The 21,767-nt window shown below is 42.4% G+C and overlaps 2 protein-coding genes across 4 annotated transcripts; one reads left to right on the forward strand and one right to left on the reverse strand.

Moving 5' to 3' along the window:
* Window positions 1–4,323: 4,323 nt before the first annotated feature.
* TATDN2 (TatD DNase domain containing 2) lies at window positions 4,324–21,274 on the reverse strand. 3 transcript variants are annotated; one of them, XR_010918971.1, is made up of 8 exons: window positions 20,491–21,274; window positions 17,561–18,055; window positions 13,892–14,806; window positions 13,048–13,175; window positions 11,617–11,800; window positions 10,801–10,968; window positions 5,606–5,679; window positions 4,324–4,371 (listed from the first exon to the last, which is right to left on the reverse strand). XR_010918971.1 is itself a non-coding variant. In XM_067544375.1 (7 exons), exons 1-6 carry the CDS (start codon window positions 20,944–20,946, stop codon window positions 10,828–10,830), a joined length of 2,319 nt encoding a protein of 772 aa, XP_067400476.1. In that variant the 5' UTR covers window positions 20,947–21,274; the 3' UTR covers window positions 5,218–5,679; window positions 10,801–10,827. The 3 variants fall into 3 exon arrangements, 2 of the variants coding, with proteins under 2 accessions (XP_067400476.1, XP_067400475.1); XM_067544375.1 differs by lacking the exon at window positions 4,324–4,371 and having other exon boundaries at window positions 5,218–5,679; XM_067544374.1 differs by lacking the exons at window positions 4,324–4,371; window positions 5,606–5,679 and having other exon boundaries at window positions 9,730–10,968.
* GHRL (ghrelin and obestatin prepropeptide) lies at window positions 5,889–9,107 on the forward strand. Its single transcript, XM_067544385.1, has 4 exons — window positions 5,889–6,078; window positions 6,530–6,643; window positions 7,212–7,320; window positions 8,622–9,107. Exons 1-4 carry the CDS (start codon window positions 5,953–5,955, stop codon window positions 8,633–8,635), a joined length of 363 nt encoding a protein of 120 aa, XP_067400486.1. The 5' UTR covers window positions 5,889–5,952; the 3' UTR covers window positions 8,636–9,107.
* Window positions 21,275–21,767: the final 493 nt, after the last annotated feature.

A 21,767-nucleotide genomic window follows, 5' to 3' on the forward strand; every position in this document is an offset into this window, starting at 1 on the left:
TTCCCTACTACTCCCCTTTTGCTGCTAGAAACTCAGTTTTGTGACCAGCAACAATAGCAGGTGGCTGCCGGAGCCCCTTCCTGATATGCTTGAGAGCATGTGCTATATATACTGCTCTTAATCAATAGGGGGGAGGGATTGTGGTAGTTCTGATACAGCCTTGAGCAAGGAAATAGAATAAAACTTGTTCTGGTGCACACACTAGTGCAACTATCAACATGGGGTGTCTCAGCCTGCTAGTATTCATCTTCTCTGGTCTTCATGTTATGTAGATCTTCTGGGCCAAAACCAGTACAAAGAAAAACTAAACCCTGCTTACCTGCACTTGGTTAAAGCCTTAACCGCTAGCTGACTGTCCTGGAGTGAAATAGAATTTAGCACAGAGTGAGTTTCACTCTTTTCACACGAAAGGCAATTGAACAGTTTCCATACCTTTTCCACCCTCAAGAGAGGCTGTGCCAGGTCTTTCAGATGTATTTCTGCTTATAGCGGCCAGAGCCCTCCTTTCTTTATGCTAGTCCATCCCAATTGCCCTGAAAAGATGTGGCAGAGAGGTACTTCACCCACTTACATATTTGTTTTGGGGTGCATAATATTCCTTTTTATGTTTAGCTGCACTGTTGGCATATGAAAAGAGGAAACCAAGTTATCTAAGATCAATATTTCCTGTGACACTACACACAAAGCCTTTAGAAACACTATAGCAAAGGAGGATTTCCATTTTTAAACTAATACTGACTTGTACTCAAAGCTGACGTGAGTGATATTTTTCCTGTACATGGTTTTAAAATACCTCCTTCCTTTCTTTGTTGTCTGGGTCTCTGCAAAAACACATGCACTCTAACTGTCTGTGCCTCACTCCTCAGGTGTTCAAATGGATTTGTTAAGTACTATGGCCTAATTTTGGGAAGCAAATCTTTTTATCCCCTAGGCTTCACTCCATGGCTTTAGATCCTCTACCATCAACTTCCTGCCTCCCCAAGAGTCTCACCTGACTATTGCAAGAGCATTTCAACCTCTCCCTACCCCAGCCCTTAGCTAACTACAGTAGAACCTCAAAGTTAAACACCCTGAATGGAGGTTGGTTGTAACTCTGAAATGTTTAACTCTGAACAAAACATTATGGTTCTTTCAAAAGCTTACACCTGAACATTAACTTAATACAGCTTTGAAATACTATTATGCAGAAGAAATGTTTTTAGTAGTTTACATTTAATTGTACTGTATTTGCTTCCCCCCCTCACTGCCGCTGCCTGATTGTGTATTGCTGGTTCCAAATGAGGTGTGTTGTTGACTGGTCAGTTCATAACGCTAGTGTTCATAAGTTCTTCAGGACCCTTGCCATGCTGCCTTACCACATAAGTGAAGCTGTACTGGAATATAAAGCTACCCATGGTAAAGTCTCTCACTATTATTGGTGCTGTGGCTGCCACACAAAACCTTCATGATCCTGAATCATCCAAAGCAGAGTGTGGCAGAGGAGGTTCTTCAAGCACTAAGGTCCCATAGGTACAAGCATAGAATGAAAGCCCCAGCAGGCCACCTCTGACTTTCCAACACCAGGTTTAGAAATGAAAACAAGTTTGCCTTAATCCATGCGAGCGAAGAGAAGAGAAGGCTGACCCGTCGACGGAAGAACCCCTGATGTGCTGCTGGACCTTTTCGGGATAGCCCGGGACTGCAGCCACTAACCTCCGGGCACGCCCCTGGCAGAGGGAATGGCTCTGCCCACCGAATAGGCAGCAACTGAGGGTGGTAGGAGCACTGCTCTAGCTCCCCTGGCACCCTGCTCTGTCATGGCCTACAGGCTTAGCATCTGCTGCCGGGCAGAGCCTCAGCAAAGCGGCCCACTGAGTCCCCCGAGGGGCTCACCTTCCACTTGCTGGTAGTGCCATTGAATAAAGTTTTCCCCAACGAGTCTGGGTTGCAGCCACCCTTGTTATCTGGAGTAGAGCCCATCTGCCCCGCCTATCCCTGTGGCTGACGGCAACCATCACCAGGGACCTGGGGTGGGGTGGTGAACAGTATTGAAATCCCTTGGCTGGACATAATACTTTTCACAGCTCATGGAGGAGGGGGTTTTGCCATGAGACCCTCACTATGCTGGGCACCCCTCTGTAGGCCAAGGCGGCTAACACTCTGTGGAGCCCCTTGGTAGCATCTTAAGGGTTGTCTGACGTCCCTTTTGCTCCTTCGCTTCCAGCCCTCAGGTGGAGGCCACCTCCTGAGCAGCTCCTGGTGTGCCCTGGAACAACCAGGGCTCAGGAGCATGCTTCATCTGGCAGGAAAGGGGGGGCTGCATCATCCGAGGGCACATGGTGTCCTTGTACTTGAGGCACTGAGTGTATCCCTGAGGGGTTGACAGACCGTAGTCCCGTCCCCCCTTGGGATCCCTTAAGGCCCCCATACAGCCATTGGGGTGACCATTGCCTTTGAGGCCATTTGCCTGGGGTTCCGGCACCTTCGTTGATGGTTGCTCCCCAGGTACTGCATCCCCAAAGGGACACTGAGGCACCATTGACTGACCACTGCTCAGATTGCCCAAAGCCTCTTACTGTGCAGTACCATTGCTCCAGAGAGTGACCCTTCGGCAACGACCACCTCGACTACCAGGTTCGTCATGGGTGCTGCGGCCAGAGCAGGGGTACGGACCACGCTCCGGCGAGCTGTGGTGACCTGAGCATCATCCCTGCACCGAGGACTTTTTGCACTCTGCCTGGCCTCGGTGCAGGGCGAATCTGTTGGTGCCGGTTTCGTCTCCGGCATCCAAATTAGCGCAGCCTCGATATGGGGCAAGACCTCGGTGCCACAGCTGTCTCTGGCTTCCGGGCTTTGCCTCGGTGCTGAGTCTATATGTGGCATCCGGGGGTTCATCGTTGCCTCGGCGGGGGGAGGACGACTCCTTGGTGCCGAGCCTGTCTCCAGCTACCGGGTTCTGCACTGTCCGGCGAACATCTCGGTGCCGAGTCCGTCTCCGACATCCAGGTTCTGCACCGCCCTGGCTTCTCGGTACCGAGACTGTCTCCAGTGACCGGGATCAGCGCTGCGTACTTGCTGGCAAACTCTTTGGTGCCGGTGCGGTGGGATGGACCTCACCTGGTGTTGGGTGTTGTCAGGCAGGCAACTTCGCTCTCCGCCTCGATGCAGGTCGGTCTGGCGACTGCGACCTGGGATGACTTCTAGGGGAGTGATCCTGCTCTACCCTAGGAAACCGGTCTGCAGGAGATCTTTCTCCCCATACCAGGGATCTCCGGAGCCATTCAGGGGTCCCAACACGGGCTTCCCCTTAATGCCAGCCCCTTCTCTCTCGTGGAGGTATGGGCGGCGATGGTATATGCAAGGCCAACAAGGCTCTTGCCACCCTTTAGCCACCAAAGCCAGTAAGTGCCGAGGGGCTCCCCCACTCCTTGAGTCAGGGGAGGCTCCCTGGTTGGAGATGCTGGCTCCAGCAGCGGGTCTCCACGCTCCGACCTTGGTGCGGATCAGTGCTCCACCCTGCCTGCTCCAACGGTGCGGGGGAGTCCAAGTCGGGTTGGTGCCGACAATGTTCTCTGTGTCCGCGGCGCGCTGGATACCACACCAAAGTGATTGGCTTGGAGCCAGCTCAGGGCTCTGTGAGCCGGGCTTTCATGCAAATTTTCCAGAGGTCTGAAAGCCTTATGATCCGTTCTCTTACTTGCGAAGAGCTTCCCCCACATGCTTCAGGCAGTGAAGGTCAGTTAGCAGGAACGTGTTGGAGCGCACGGCTTGAAGCCATGACCCCGCAGCATACCGGCTCCTGGTAAAAAACTAAGCTAGATTATCTTCAAGTGTCTAACTACCACTACAGCAGTTACTAATCTAACTAATTAACACAAAAAAACTAGCTGAAAGTTTAAACACAGGGAATAAGCGCTTCGCAATGGAAGTGTAGGCAGTTCCAGTAACTGCCATGGGCCAAAAGAAGGAATTGAGGGGTCGTAGGGCAGGCAGTGCCCCTCGTGGCCTGTGCGCGGGACTCCATGGGGCACCAGAGCCAGCCCTCCGGGATCTGTTAAGGGGAAAAGAGTTCTGGTAGCCCTGCGCACACCTATAGTGGAATGGACATGAGCAATCACTTGAAGAAGAATTAAAGAATTTTTCCCACCCTTTCTTTCTGAGAAAGAAGGGCGAAGGGGGAAAAATGGAGGTGGGGTGGAAGCCACTCATTCTCCCCTATCCCCCTCCCTGCCTGTGGCAGAACATGAAAAGGAAACATTAAAAAGAAGGTTTGTATCTTTTATTTGTGATGGTCTGAAAGTTTGTTTTATATTAAAACAATTACTCCTCTTCCATTGTTTTTTGCTGGTGAATTAGTGGGGTGAGTATTACAAAATTCCCAAACCTAAGCAACTGAGAGAAGAGATTTGTAATTAGCCATTTAAACTCTTTGGGTTTAACACCTATTTAACTGCAGCTTCTAACAAAACGCTTGAGAGAAAAGGTCTCTGTGAACCTAGGAATTAAGAACATTAAACTGCCATATTGGGTTAGATCAATGGTCCACCTAACCCAGTCCTCTGTTTCTGACAGTGGCCAATACCAAAGCCTCAGCGGGAGTGTTCAGAAGAGAGAAGTTGGAGTGAACCACCCATATTCTCCTTCTGGCCCAGAGGCTTAGGGACACCGTAAGCATGGGGTTGCATCCCTGACCATTTTGGCTAATAGCCACTGATGAACCTATTCTCTATGAATTTACCTAGTTGTTGCGGGAGCCGAGTTACACTTTTAGCCATCACAACATCCCATGGCAATGAATTCTACAGGTTGAGCATTGGGTGAAAAAGTACTTCCTCTTGTTTGTATTAAAGCTGTTGCCTATTAATTTCATCAGGTGATGCGGATTTTTGTATTATGGGAAGGATAAACATTTCTAACTTCTTCCACACCATTCCTGATTTTATAGACTTCTGCCATATTCCCCCGCCCCTTACTCAACTCTTTTCTAAGATGAACAGCCCTAATCTTTTTAGTTTCTCTTCATATAGAAGCCACTCCATACCCTTGATCATACCCTTTCTCTGCACCTTGTCCAGTTCCACTATGTCTTTTGTGAGATAGGGTAACCCAATCTAGACACAGTATTCAATGTATGGGGACACAATGGATTTATATAGCAACATTGATATCTACCTTATTTTCTCTCCCTTTCTAGGAGGAAATTTTAATAACAAACACACGCCACTTTTATTTTCCATTATAGGTCATATATAAACATAGCTTCTGTGTCTTAGCTACCCTCCACTGAACTATACCAGTGAAACTGCTGAAAAAAGTTTTCTTAGGAGAATGAAAATCAAACATTTCAACTTTTAGTAAATGGAAAATTAAAGATAAGATTCTAATTTAGATAGAGTCACTACCATCGTCCTCAGAAAATCTAATGCAGCAACAGATCTATGCATTATTTTCACTTTTTGTTGCTTTTGTCACACTGACATGAGCAAAGCAAGTTTCCAAGGAATTCCAAATACATGTTGGAGGGCATTTGAAAAGGTGTTTTAGCACAAAACAAATACTCGAGGCACTATATAAATGCTTAACAGAAGCAGCCATATGATCAAACAAGAAATCTCCGGTAGGTAACCTTTCAGACTGCTTTTTTTCTTCTTCTTCCACACTTCCTTGCTCCTGTCCCCTCTCCTTCAGTTTTATATTTTTCTATTCATGGAGAGAAATAAGGTAAGTTTTATACAATTTTATTTTTTTCTGATAAATGAAATAATAAACTCACCTATAAAAGCTGGATCTCCGTAAGGAGACCAACTACTTCATCTACAGCTGTCTTTAGTAAACATTGCAAATGTACCTGAAATCAGTTCAGGAGAAATTGGAGATTGAATCTGGACTCAAGGAAATGAAATAAAAGGAGTGACACTAAAAAGCATATTAAATTTTCCTATCTTTATTAAGTTTTCAGGATTGATATAGCTTATGCCCAAGACACTCATGTTTCTCAGAAGCACTATGATTGGGGGAATTCTCCTTATCTGCATTCTCTGGACAGAGACTACTATGGCTGGATCTAGTTTTTTAAGCCCTGAATATCAAAACACACAGGTAAAATCAGGTATATTTTACTCTTCTTCCAACCCCCCACCCCCTTGCAAAACAGTGATTTTTTACAATACTTAAAAAAAACTTGAGTGACTTAACCAAAGAAGGTACAAATTCTGCCAAAGGAGAGGTTATCCCAGATGAACAACGTAAACTATTAGGGCTGCATCCACAGTAGGAAAATTAGGACCCATATTTCTGCAGTGGTGGCAACAAAGGGGGATGTTGTAGCATAGACAGGACTTTGATGACTTTACCACTGTTGTCTGCTCAGAGCAAGGTAAGAAAACAGGGTGGTTAAAAACAAACAAACAAAAACCTGTCTACACTATAGCTCCCACTTAATGGAGCTGCACATATGGTGAATTATGGGTTCTAATTTTCCTATTGTAGAGAAAGCCTAATTGTTTGCCTATGGAAAGAGTATTTACACTTTATTTCGGTTACTTTCTAGCAACGAAAGGATCCGAAAAAGCAAACAACTAAGTTAAACCGCCGGGCTGCAGAAGGATTTTTAGATGCAGATGCAAGACAGGCAGAGGGAGACACCAATGAAATAGAAATTAAGGTTTGTATTTTACAGTCAGTCAATCTAATGAGTTTAAGAGGGTTTGTTTTGTATATGACCACGTAATACAAAATGCAAGATTGTGATACACAAAGGTGATACAAATCAAAATTATACAGACATCTGTTTTGAGCTGTTAGAAAAAGCACCTGAAAATGGTAACCATTGCTAATCTTTAAAAAAAATCTATTGCAGTAAATTTTAAACGGCTTTAGATCAAACTGCAACCTTGTACTAAAGATTTAGTTCCATTTCAAGTTGCACATGCAATGAAACTGCACTTTGTAGTCTTTCGTCAGTAATCTCATACTTCGCTATACGGTTGTTTGCAATAGCTATGCATGGGGTAATTGCTGTTCCTCAGATATATAGCTATTTCAACCACACACCTTAGGTCAAATTGATGCTTAGTGAGAACAAGTTTTCCTAATTTTCAGAGAGCTCAGCTAACACTGTTCCTATGAATGTAATCAGTCTGCAAAGCACGTTTACCCAACTGTAGAAAAGAATTGAACTCTATTTAAGGAAACTGTTAAACTGAGCTCTTCTGGTTTGGTGTTTTCATTAGCTTAAAGTTCCTTTTGAAATTGGTGTCAAGATAGCAGAACACCAGTACCAGGAGTATGGCCACGTGCTGGAGAAGATACTAGAAGACATTCTTGCAGAGGATACTAAAGGTATTTATCCCTCCCCCATCCTAACTCCCCTGCACAGGGCAGGGCAGGAGGGTGGAGAAGAGTGTTCCAAGAACTTTTGCCAGAAGTAAAGGGCATTATCTAACTTTGTATGTAAAACATTAGGCCAAGATTTCAAGAACAACTTTTGGCACCCAACAGGACATACTGTAAAGGGACCTTATTTCCAGAGGTTGGGCAAATAGGATCAGATCCTTCAGTGTTTTATTTGGGCATCAAAAAAGAGAGGCACCTAACATCACTGATTACTTTTGAAAATCTCAGCATTTCTTTATGCCTCCTACAAGCAAACATCTTGATCTCTCTGGCAGAGGCCAAAACCATGCATTTAGCAACAAAAAGCAAACAAAACCCATTTTAGATGCCATAGATATGATTTCACTGTCTCCATTCTACACGTCAAGACCAAGTGTCTTTTCCTTGCCTTCAAGCTCCTTGTGCTCGTCTTTGCTCTTTTATTGTGTTGGCCCTTCACCCTCTCCACTGTGAAAGCAATGTCTGTTTTGATAGTCCGATTATCAAGTTCCCACTACAAATTTTTGTGCTTTCCTCTGCATGGCTCCTTAAGCTTTCAACATTTCCCCAAAAAGATGGATCTGCAAGGTCACTAATTCTGTCCTCCTTCCACTCCATTCTCAAGCCTCATTCCTTTTAGAGACCTGGAAGAAGTCAGCCACTATACTTATGTAATAGCAACAAGTATATATAGAATTATATATGTGTCTTCCTCTTCCCCATTTTTCATATGTTGCTTAGTAACATATGCAATAAATTCTTCAGACAGAGACTACATCAACAGGACTTTGATCTTGATTGGGCCTCTGGGAACTACTTTAATATTAAAAACTAATGGAAAAATTAACACATGAATTACATACCCAGCAGAACAGACAGAAGACAAGCAGATACTTAGATATTTGATTACCGTTTATTCAATACTCAGTACTTTCACCTGCAAAAAACAGGGCACATCTAATTTTTTTTAATATTAACATTGTCTAGACATGTCTAATCTGTTAAATATGTAATCAGAGATTTCACTCAATTTAATAAGATTGCTAGAAACTACATAATGGATGTTATGATTCTCACTCTAATATGGTAACATCCTGTTAAATAGAAAGATCTGATCACTTGTATGTCTCTATCGAAGAAAGTTCACTGTTATGATTGTTTTGTTTCGGAAATTTACATGGCAAGGATTTATAAACCTGTTAATACTTCATAAACAAACAAAACAAAAAACCCCCTAAAAATTAAATTCTCTCCTTCTTCCCTTTCAGAAATCCAAGTGTAGAACTGACACGAGCTGAAACATGAAGATGGTACAAGCTGATTATAGTACAATGAAGTTCCACTCATTGGCCTGGATTGCTTTAAATCTTGCTTTACATTGCGCAACTGATTATAGCATGCTTTAAAAAAGAAATGCATGAAGCTGAATAGTTTGCTGTTTATGAAAAAGATATTTTGTTGTGTAACAGGTCTTTTGATGAGGATGCAAGTAGTATATATGGTAGACAGCAACAAGCAAAGGTCAAACACAGACATCTAAATTGTTTTCTTACCTTTGGAAACTATGAGACTCTGAAGCTACCTGTTCTAAAAGTGAGGGACGAACCCCATGTTAAACTACCATATACTTCTGCAGCAGAAAATAAAGCTAGTGTTGAAACTGCAGTCATTTGTTAAGATTCTATACATGTGGCACTAAATGCAAGTTTCAGTTTTAATTATACAATTTATGTAATGATAATGGGAATGCGTATATGTAGTCATCTTTGAATAGCTGAGTTAATTACATAAGGCATATGTTGGCAACTACTACAAAAGTCCTCATCCTGCACCCATTGAAGTAAATGAGAATTTTGCAGTTAATTTCAATAGAGACAAGACTGTCTCCTTAGTGGTCCTAAAGAGGAAGGGAGCAGCAAATTATACCCTTTACAACATGAAAGCTTTTAAACTGTCGCTTTCTCAAAAAGAATGAGAATTAAATTCACCAGTGGCAGTTATCCATGAGGGGTGCTGTGGTATAACCATACCTACTGAGACATGCCCAGTATTTCCACTACATTGGTGTAACTTCACATTCAGATCTCTGTCTGTTGATTTAAAAACAGGCTATGTGCACTTACATATTTTTCTAAAAGTACTACCCCAAATATTGTATTTAAATGAGAGACAACAACACTTTTTTGATACTAACATACAGAGGTGGCCAATGTGCAAAGTGGAGAGGCATAACTGAACACTTGCTTTCACTCTGTCATTTATTGATACCCGATTGATAAACGCAAGACTCCCAATCTAAATCTATGTTTTACAGATAACTAATCAATCTACAAAAGCTTAGCATAGTTCTGTATAAATTGAACAACAATGTAACAGTACCTCTCTCAGATCTTTATTTACAAATAAGCTTTAAAAAAATTTCAACTGTAGTTTCAAAGTACATTCAAAGTAACCTATATTACAGAAAAATTAAGTCACTGTCATTTGTCAAATTGTCCACTGAAAGCACAATTAAAATTGGCCTGAAGTAGTTTAAAATTAGACTTACTTTTACAAAAAGCTTATTTTGAGAAGTATATTTACAAAGCGCTTTGCATTTCTTTTAGACAGGCATTGTTTTTCTTCATGATAAAACAGTCAAGCCCCAAGAACCTTCAGGGTGGATTTTCACATTAAGGTACATAATACAGGATCCATCAAAAGTGGGATCAATGGACTTCTATGTTCATACTCAAATCCTCTTAAAACCTCACTGTAGCCATAAAACTAATGTCTTTTTGAGGCTATTCAACACTCTGGTAATTGTAACATTTTGCTGAAGTTTAAAACTTATTTGGCACTTACAGGCTGTGTACTTTATTACACATTTAAAGAAAGGAACTTGTACAGAAGAAACTTAATTTAGGATATATTTTCATTCTGTGGCATGAGCAACTCTGTGCACAGTTATGCATCAAATTCTCTGTTCTGATATGTATTTTTTTCTGCATAGCCTCAACAATTAGGTGACTTAAGAGGCCAAGATCATTGCCCACTTTTGGGGCTCTAACTACACCTGAATCATGCATATCTACTCAATAAGTACAAGCTGTTTACTCTTGAACAGGTTAATACAAATAAAACTAAATAAAATCCCACAATATTTCTCATAGCAGAGTCTCATCTCCACAAGAAAAAAAAATATTTACCCAACAATATCAATGCCCTTTCTTCTGGCACTCCAAGGGGAGATAAAGGACCAGCAGAGAATTAAAAGGAGATGCAAAGGGACATAGATTAAAAGGGAATTGTAACTTTTTGGGGCAGTGGGGACAGCAAGTCATGAGTGCTTAACACTAACCATCTCCAAGTTGGATTACAGCATAACATTTTGGGGCCACAGAAGATATAATATAGATGTCACCTGAAGTGTTTAATCACCATTTCACATCAGCTTTCCTGACCTAGCTCTTCTCCACATTTGCTAGCACCATCCTATAGGTTATACATGTAGTTGGTGTTCTGCCTTAGAACAGCCAAGGTACGGGAGAGAGGCAGGTTCTTCAGATGGGCAATCTCTCTCACTGTGTGCAAGGCTAATCCTGGGTGAGAATACTGGCACATGCTTTTGGAAACCTGCACAAACATTAATGAAAGGAAAGAATCAGGAATGGCACAGGTCACCTCCTCCTGTTTTGCAGTATACAGAACTAGTCAGGAGTTATCACCTCAAGCTTCTAATATGATCACTGACATTTTTCAGAAAGTATCTTTCAGCAATACTACTACTTGATGTGTCCAGTGTTTCTTCCATCCCAGAGCTCTTCGTAAGGGCAGCAGCCAACAAATAAACTACACAACGAAGGGGGAGGGAAACTGTTGGCCAGAGACACTGGAGTAAATTTCCTTCCATTCATCCAGAGCAGACAGGACCTCAGTTTTTAAAGTTGTCAGTAGAGAATTAAGTAGGTTAACCATGGATAAACAAAGGGATGAGCTGGCCCTGCTGGCATCTGAATCTATGGTTCTAAACAGGCTATAATTTCATACCTGAGACTTAGGTCACTGCTATCTTGTAAACGGAACAGTTTACCAGACATATCATACTAGAACTTATTTCCAGATCCATGTGCTTTCTGAATATTTGGAGCAAAACACAGGCCTAAAATGCAATATTCTAATCCATTCCTCTTTGCAGATGTCCTACCAACCCTTTTAACAATGCAACATTAACACCATGGGCAGAAAAGAACATTTTGAGCATTTTCTTAGAAACATCCTTACCTGCCTAGGAAGAAAATAGGGAGCATCCGTTTCTACAATTATTCTGTTCAAAGGAATTTTTCTTATAGTCTCTCTGGCTTCAAAGGCAGATGAGTAAGTCAGCATTGCAGTGAATCCCACAGAAAGGTTTGGGAAATGCTCTAGCAATGGCTCTATGACATTGTAACTACCAGTAAAGCAATGCCTAAGGGTAAACAGAAAGCTTTGGTCAGTCTCCAAGGTAACAATTTTGTAAATTTCTAATAGGAGACAGACTAAGAGGATAAGAATTCAAGGAATTCAGTTTTTTTGGATTAGTCAATCCTGTCTAAATTTTCAAATAATTAATGGAGATTGACTCAAGACTGAAGGAGTCAGGAAGAGTGGGATTAATGTATGGATAGGGAAAAGACTGCAGGAATTGGGGCACACAGCGCAGCAGTCAAAGCAACAAATAAGAGCTAGATGATACTTAACATGGTTGCTGCCAGTAGGCAGAATTCTTCCCAAAAATTTAGAATAAAAATGTCTGTTCAGATTGTTCTTTTAGTTCTATGTAGTGCACAATGCATTCCTACAGATCAGGCAACAACTGGGGACTTCCAATCACATTAAAATACAATTTAGATATTCCCAGCATTACAATTCTGGTTTCAATACATTAATTCATTTTAGAAGTTTGACCTCTTTTTAATAAGAGACAGAAAATTCTTACAGAAGAGAAGTCAGATCTGTTTAAAAGCGATACCATCTATTTAAATAAAATCACTTGTTTCTGAAGACCTTTTACTTTTAACTGTAACAATAGTAACACCTAAAATAATTAGAACCAAAAGAGATTACAGAAAATGGTTTCCTTCCCTTGGGAAGTTTTATCTACTCTGTGTGTTAAAACACCAGTTTGTGTATAAGTAGTTTAATTGTTCCCTCTTTATAGCCAGTTTCCCCTGTTTGGGTAGTTCTCTCAAACAGCAGTAAGTGAGAGAATCGATTCAAAAATTGAAATGAAAAAAGAAGGATAGGAAAATATGACTAAGTCACAGGCTGGCAAATAGATTCAAGGGTTGGTGCAATAGCCAAATATATTTTTACCTCCATTTTCAAATTGCCAATGCCTATTCCAGCCACTAAATGTCCCTTTCAGAACGAGTCAAACTAACAGCTTCAGAACAAGACAACATAGTTATATCACATTTCCTGTCTATCCCTAAAGCACTCAGAATTCTTTTAAGAAGCCATGAAATATCTGTTACTTCTGAAGTAAAACTTCCATCTTTTTAAGCATTGATGATCCAGTCACCTCCCTATTTCTTTTTCAATTAAAGCTTCACCTGGAACTGAACAGTTTCATATTTATTTGTCTGTCATTTTACTAATGTAGGTATAATTTCTGATTGAATTATATGATCTCCAGTGATGAATGATAAAATTTAATTTAGCATATACGGCTACCTGTGTATCTTGTAGTCTTTAGGGACAAACTTTTTCATGATCCCCAGCAGATCATCATCAGCCTCTCTGCAGTGTATTACCAAGGGTTTCCTTAAGGACACAGCCAGCTGAAGTTGCCTTTCAAATACCTGAATAAAAGGTAAAAATAAGAAATGAGCACTGCCTTAATTTCCACTAGAATTGTTCTAGGAACAAAGGTAATACAATCAGTGGGATAATTACTTAGATCAAACTATCACACAGCTATAAGTCTACAAATTCATATTTTGAAGCACTTTTTAAAAAAGTGGATATTTTTATTTAACAGATAGGAAAACTGAGGGTGTAGATTTGCTCAAGGTTACCCAAGTCTGTGACAAAGCTGGAAATGGAGTGGAGTTCTCCTGCCTTTTAGTGTTGTCTATGATGCTTCCCTACAATACTGTATGGTACTTTTGTCCAACTATCCAGATATTTGTATTATGCTCACCACCATATCATTCTAAATACATTTCACAGGCTGCAAGGGGAAAAAAATCTAGACTACACATTTAATATGCTTTGTAACTGGCCAACATATTTATTTATCAAATATGTCTCCAATTCAAATTCAGAAAAACCTGTCAGGAGGGAAGAAAGACACAATAAGAGTACTTGATGAATGATTTATACATCATCTGAAATGGTCTAATTCACACATCATCCTCAGGGTCTCTCCTATCTTAAAAGGAATATAAAGGTTATACAAATCTAAAGTATATAGTATACAGAGAAGAAGAAGAAGAAGAAAAGTTTAGAATCCATAGGAAGACCTGAAAGAAAAAGTTCCAATTAGTACCATACAGTTAGAAGCTCAGCTTGTTACCTTGTGTTGCTTCGAGATATCAGTAGAGCATTTATAAGAGTAGTCTAGACCCATTTCTCCAAATGCAATAGCTTTCGGGTGCCTCAGTGCTTGCAGGAGGTTTCTTTCATGCAGGTCTGTGTAGTAACGTGCAAAATGTGGATGACAGCCAAATGCTCCCCAAACCATATCTTCTTTTAATAAATCCTCCCACAAGCAGTCCTTTAGGGTCCGAGGATTACAGAAGTCAGCTATACAGCCTTGAAATTCTTTAGGAAAGGAACTATCATAAACCTTTCTAAACTTTGCAAAAGTACCCCTGAAAGACATCTTAGAATACAGCATGTCCAGGTGGCAATGGGTATCAATGAAACCCTCCTGTAAATGTTTAGGGAGTTCAACAGTTGCTTCCTGGTTTACATATTCAGAAGTAAAAGAATCTGACATGCATGCTCTAGAGATAATGGGAGCATATGATTCTGCTTCCTCGCTAAATATTTTGCTTTTCTCCCCAGAGACCAGGGAAGAATCAAAGGAAAGTGATCTCCAATGTTCACCTTCAACTGCAGACTCTAGATTTTTCAAAGTATTGAAAGGAGTGCTTGCTGCAAGTTCTACAGAAATATCACAAAGATGACTGCTACTCGAACCACCTAAATAAGAAGTATCCTCACTGGGGTCTGAAAATGAACAATGATTAGGTGGTTTGGGACTACTTGTCCAGCACTTTGTAAAGTCATCCCATGGGCGATCGTAGAGATGAGCAGGGTACATTACGTTATCAGTTGTAACTGGTGAAGTCTCCAAAATAACTGACCTATTCTGATGTGGGACTGTGTCTTCCTGGGAGAACCTAGCTAAAGATTCTATATCTTCCACATCAGACCAGTCACTGCCCACGGAGGGATCCTTCTCCAGCATATCTCGCTCTTTGACCTGGAAGTCAAACAGAAAACAATATACACAAAAGAAACAAACTTAACTTTGTGAACAGTAAACTATAGGCATATCAGAGTTAGATGTTCTGCTTTGTATCCTGTTTATTTACCAAACCAGAACTGTTCCAGTAAGCATATGAAAAACTCAGACTGAACTAAAATCCTGGGTTGCTGTCTGACCAAATGAATTACTGACACAAGACTAAGGCCTCGTCTACATTTAAAAGTTTTGTTGCTTTAACTAGTTCAATTAAGTGGAAAAAACTCTTTAGAGTGGACCCAGTTATATTGGTATAGATTATTTTCGTTTGGCAAAGTGAAATAAGCTTTACTAATATAACGGTGTCCACACTAGGACTTTACCAGCATAATGTCAATTATAAAAAAAAAACAAAACCAAAACCGTCACACTCCCCAACTGACTATCTTGGTAAAAATTTTTAACTACAGAGCAGGCCTAAAAGGAATCCCTTAGAGAATGCCAAACTCAGAATATGTGGTAAGTCAAGGAAAACAGCTAAGAGAGGGGCTAGGTAAGTAAATGAGCAAAGGCTTGTATGAATTATAGCTCACAGACCTCAGAACTATAAAAGATTAAGTCATCTGGACAGGATACACAGCCTAGTGCAGGATTGTTCCATACAGAACATTAGTTATACCCCAAATTTGACCTATGTGAAATTGTCACTCTTTTCTCAGGCAATCCAGGATGACCTAACTGACCACCTCCATCTCTAACGTCTATGATTTAGTTTCCTTTACAAAGAAAAAAGTCTGGAAGAGGAATCTGATTGAATACATTTTTCTTTGTGGTTACCATACAATTCTCCATTCATCTAGATCAGGGGTGGGGAATGTCCGGCCCGCAGCGGGCCGTATAAGGCCCGCGAAATCATTTGGTCTGGCCCTGGCAGCGGCAGGGAATTCGGCGGCGGCGGCGGCGGCGGAGGGGTTCCGTGGGGGAGGCAGTGCCCGCCACCGAAACCCTGCCACCGTTTGTCCCTTTTCGGCGGTGGGGGGACTTCGGCGGCGGGCACTGCCCCCGCCCCCCACAAAACCCCGCCATGAAACCACGCCGCCGCCGAATTCCCCCCCGCCGCCAGGGCCACCATCAGGCCCTTGACAGAAAAAAGGTTCTCCACCCCTGATCTAAATGTATAAAACAAGTGCCTATCTTATTCTCTAGAGACACATTTTACTTTTCAATGTAAAATTGAATAGATTTCTTATCCCATTCCAATAATGTACGTACAGATTGCCACTAGCACATATAAACTTAACCCATCTACAGGGAAGCCACACGAATAAAAAGCACTGGACTCTCAGCTCAGCACCCCCTCAAATGCCTGGGACAGAAAATTAGCTTCAAAGTTCCTTGGAAGGTTAATAACCTAGGTTCTTGAAAAATAAATGGGGAATGGATTCCAAAGACTTTCCCCATCATAGAAAACCATATGTTAAGACTTCAGAAATGACTACCCCTCACTCTTAATTTACTGTAGTTAAAATATACACAAATAATAATAGCTCCTGTATAGTGCTTTTCATCAGTAGATCTCAAAATGTTTTACAAAGGAGGCAATTATTCCCATTTTATGGATTAGAAAATGGAGGCTCAGAGAGGGGACATGATTTGCTAGAAATCACCCAAATCTGCCACTGGCCAGCAGGGAACAGAAATCAGGTCTTCTGAGTCCTAGTCCAGTGTTCTATCAATTAGGCAACACTGCTTCCCAGTCAGAAAAAGAATGAACAAGAATTTAACAGCTCATTCTCCTCCTCTGATTTCTGCAGAGATCTGTCTTATACAGCACCCAACTGGCACATACAATAAGTAGTATACCCTATGTACCCTACCAAACAAAACAAAGGATGCTAAATCTGATTTGTATTGGCATAATCATGCACAGGAACACATTCTGATTGTATTCTTAATTAATTTTTGACGGGAAGGGGTAATTTTCCTGCCCATTGAGCCATAATCTCTGAAGAATCCACAAGTAAGTGTCAACAAGTTATGATTATTAAGTATTTTCACCGTTGCAGCTAATATATTACTTCTCTAATTAAATGAATTAGTGCTTACCATTCTAAGGGACTGAACACAAAGATAAAGGGCAAGAATATTCATCTGCAGCTACTACAGAAATTACATCTTCAGAGGTGATCTCACCATATAAGTTATGCAGGATATAAAAGTTTATTTCCTAACACCACCGCATAGATGGGGATGTGTTACTTTCCACAGTAATCACAGGATTACTATCCAAGTGTGAAACAGGAGATTGCTATCATCATTTTATGTTACAGTTTGCATTAATGTTTAGAGCTACTCTATTGTACCATTTGGCTATACTGAATCCCAGTTTCCTTAAAAAATAGCGGTATTAAAATGCTTCACTTTAAGACTTTGGACGATTGACAGTGATATATTCTGCACATTAAAAAATGGATCCTTCAAAATTAGCAGCTAGTATTTAGTGTTCCTAAATTCATATTCTTTATATAAAGGGGAAAATGGAGGGCTACCATTGAATTTTACTCAAATAACATTAATATCTAGCAGAGAAATCTGATATTTTTCCCCCAATACTGGGCACTTACTAGAGTGTGCTTTGAGAGTTTCCAATTTGGTCAGAAATACAAAGAACTTTGGTTTGTTCATTTAAAATTTTAACTAGTAAAATTCCAAATATATTTTGATATGTCCTATTCAAGAAACACTACTTCATGGCCTCACACACACACTTACTTCATAATCTTCTTCTGAACTTGAACTATGCTCATCCACAAATACAAGCTTTGGAGAGGGTCCTGCAATAGCTGGCCTTTGGTAATCCACACGCTGTTCTTTGGGGTCACTCTGTCCAGTGCTAACTGAACTGGCACAAGTATTGTTTTCATCTACTGCAGTTCTCTGTCTGTCTGAATCTAGCTGGAGTCGCTGATCTTCTTCAAGCCTTGAAACTGCACAGATACTTCTTGAGTTGCCATCTGATTTGCAAGACTCTTTTCTATGGTGAGGGCTTTGATTTTGATCACCATTTGATGCAGATGCCTCCTTTCTGACCTTTTTCCCTAATGATTTCCCAAACACACCCTGGAGAGCCTTAAGGTATATAATGGTGGATCCCTGATCCTTCATTCTCTTCTTCCTATGACCCACACTCTGTTCTTCTGAAACATCTTTACCTTCAATCCTGGGTGTGAGGTTACAACCTGCACCATCCTTGGATTTATTTTCAAGCTATGTAAAAAAGGAAACAGTATTACTTAGGTGCTCATAAGTACGAAACATTTTACTAATCAGAAAGCATGTATGCTTTGAAGGGGGTGGGGAGAATAAAGGGGTAAGAATTCCACTCAGGCAGGGAGGACAGATGTGCAGCCTATAAGAGTTTTACAGCACCACCCACAAAGATTTACAGTCTCGGCATGTGCTGGAGTATGGCATCCTGAGATCTGTAGTTTCTGTAGGTCATACCTATTATGAAAACAGTGACCAGAATCTGCTTTGTTTTCTACAAAGTGAATGCCACCCTTGGGATTCTGTCAAGCTGCCAACCCAGCTACAACTGAGAAAAGTTTGGGCATGCCGGGGGGTAGGGGATCATTTCTCACCACCATGGGCTGCTACATTCTGTGCACTGTTCCACAGAACAACATTCCTATCCCTTATAGTAAAATAAATGTCTCTCCAGTGCCTCCTAGTCCTTATCGTAGTACCACAGGAGATGTCTTTAGACCAGCCAGCACAAGAGAGGCCACTAGGATACTGTTTGAAATAGCCTGGTCCCATTCCATGCTCTCCCCACTCAAAACAAACCCCAGGAATCTTTGCTTATTAAAAGAAAAGAATAGACTTTTCAAATAATATTAAAAGAGAATCAGGCATGCTGCAACTTTACACTATATTTTGAGTTGCACAGCTAGACTGACTTTCTCTGGCCAAAACTTTGCTAGTATAAAAACAAATCTAATATGTTAAGCTTCAGAAGCCAGTCTTTGTAAACATGGATCAAAACATATTAATGAAAATAAATGGTAGAATTTTGCTTCTTGAGATCAAATGAAGGTCTAAAAGCTTTTTCACCAGGAGTTTTTCTGCTTTAGAAATTCAGTTTGTCTATCTCATTTTTCCTGAAATTCTCTGAGAACTAAATGATAAATTGAGTTATAATATTATAGATATAAAGTAAGTGAAAACTGATTAAAAATCACTTTGGTTCTGTTTCAGGCAATTTAAAACTGTGGTATTTTGTTTGGCTTTGTTAACTCCTATATTGAATACAAAGGCTTAAGAAACAGCTGGAAAAAGATAGTTGTTAAAGATTTGACATCCTAACCCCTTGGTGAAAGGTAAATAAAGCTCTTAATGTACTTCTCTGTAGCTTCTACCTTTGCTGTAAGAGACAGGAACACAAGCCTTGAAAGGACTTCCAGGTGAAGATATTGAAAAGTTTACACAGTTCTAAATGAAATTAAACAGGAAACATGCTAAAATTGTACAAAATGAACGAATAATGAAAGGTAAAGAGAAGCTAAATTGGGCACTCCAATTTAATCCATTTTACAATACAACGGAACAAAAAGACATTGAAAGTGAGTTTATCCTAAAAATAAAACTATGCCTTGTGTGCATATGCTTTTTTTAAGCACTGTAACTCTCTGCCACAAGATATCACAGAGGCCAAGAATTTAGTAGGATAAAGGAGGATTAGGTATCAATATGGGAAATCAAAACATATAGCTACATTAAAGAAAAAACGTGGATAGAAAATCTTCATGCTTCAAGGCACAAATAACCACTAACTTGGGTTAAACTAGAAACTTCATTTATGGACAAGTTACTAAAAAGTTTTAAGAGTTTCTTGCACTTTTCCTTGTGCATCTAGTACTGGCCATAGCTGGAGACAGGATAACAAATTAAATGAGCCACTTGCCTGCTCTTGTATGGCAATTCCTATGCGCCTGATATTTCCAAGGTAAAACACAGGCAGAAAATCTTCCTCTTCCTCCCCTCACCCCCATCCTGCCAAAACAAACCAGCTTTTTGGACTTTCTTTATACATCAAGGAGAAACAAAGGAGAGCACAAATCTATTTTCTTCCTTTGCAGGTTACGTTTAAAAAACATACACACTTTTACTAGGGCTTTGTACAAGAGCCAAGAAAAATGATAGAGCCCAGTTGTCTAAAACTTGTCTGTGCAACTGGATGAACCTTTAACTTTCACTCTCTACACATGACCTCCGCGTCAGAGCACTACATTAAAACTACACAGGCTTTCACTGGCAAACAAGGTTAGTAAGCACTGTATATTATAGGCCAAATGAAGACTCTTGTGGTGTGATGCCAGCCTCCATCCCTCCCCCACAACAGGTGTGGTGTTTTTAAATAGTGCCTGGCAGTCCACGTTAAAACATTGCTGCTATCTTCAAACACCCAAAAAACTCATCTTCCTTTCAACCTCGAATCCGTACCTGTAAACGGTCTCTTTTTTAAAGTTTGCAATGGAAAAAGGTAACAAGCTTTAACACCCTTGGGCAATACGCTGTACACAGGGGGCAAACACATACTCCCTTCAGAGAGCACCAAAACGGCCAAGGCTTTATCAAGAAGTTCTTCCTGTTTGCAGTCAACTTCTACCTCTAGTTTGCAGCCTTTGCTGTTTTTCACATACCTCCCGGTTCAAGGATTCCCGGGGCAGGGAGACCATGTCTGCCTTGGAAATCTCCCAGCCAAGAGGTTTCCTGACCAGGATTCTCCTGGGAAGGGAACAGCCTCTATCCCTCTCCTCCAGGCTGCGGCTCACATCTGTCGCTTCTGCTGAGCCTGGGGAGGAGCCTCCAGGTCCTGCAGAGAACACGGCCCCTGAGGAGACGCCAGCAAGCCCTGGGCGAACAACTGGCTGTGGGGAAAGCGGGGTCCGGGCCCGTCCGCCCGCCGCTGCCTCCCCAGTGAATCGAGTCTCTCCCAACTGCGCCTGCCCCTCTCTCCCGGGGCGGCAGGTGGCGGAGCCGGGGCGGGAGGACGGACATGGCGGCCCTTCCTTACAGCGTCTGCGGTACTTGGCGGGGGGGCCGTCCGACCGACTGTCCCACGAGCTCTTCGCCGGGCGGCGCCTGGCGGGCTCCATTGGCGGGCTCGGCCAGGCCGCCGAGCGGAAGTGGATGGGTGGTGGGGAGGCGGGGGCGAAGGCGAGCCCGCAGCAAAGGCCCACTTTAGTGAGCCACCCCTGCGATGGTTCCCCGGGCAACCCCCTTTGGGGTCTAGAAGGGCTGAGGTTGCTACGCAGGCCGGGCCGGGAGTAGGCGCCCAGCGGGGGGTCCAGGCTGCGTCCCTAGATAGCGAGAGCCAGAGAAGGGGCCGGTCCGGTCGTGGGGCCCCGCCCCCGCTGCTCCCCGCGCGCCCCCTGCTCCATCCCTGCTGGGAGCCCGGCCCTTGGCGCGCGCGGCAGCGCTGCCGTTATCACCCCCAGGGACCAGGTGCGGAGACGGGCGCGCCTATTATCGGCTGGCCCTGGCCCCGCCCCCGTCGCGTGGAGCCGTCCGTCATGGCTGGGCGCGCGAGAGCCCAAGTAGCGGGAACTGGGCCCGGCCTCGTCGTGGGGCGTTGCCACGTGCTGGTGGTGGGGAGAGGAAGGGATTATGGAACTGCTCCTAGCGGGCCGGGGGGGAGGAAACAGGGACGAAAGGTAACCGCGCAGAGAGCCGCGATCTTCAATGTGCCGGGCGCCCTGCGCAGTCAGTGGCGGGCTCCCGACCTCTGTAGCGGGCCTTGCCGAGCGGGACTTGGCCTATCAAGGGTGGGCCGTCAGTCCCCAGCCCTGCACTGGACACCTCCTAATCCTCGCAGTCTCAGAGCGTGGCTCAGATGTTCCCAGGCTGGGTTTTACAAGACACCCTGGGTACTTTGTACAGTTTCCCGCTGGATAATAAATACATAAAGGTGTGGCTT

The sequence above is a fragment of the Emydura macquarii genome, unplaced genomic scaffold, assembly GCF_026122565.2.
Source record: "Emydura macquarii macquarii isolate MOO-44397 ecotype Brisbane River unplaced genomic scaffold, CSIRO-AGI_Emac_v2 contig_968, whole genome shotgun sequence".
NCBI lineage: Eukaryota > Metazoa > Chordata > Testudines > Chelidae > Emydura > Emydura macquarii.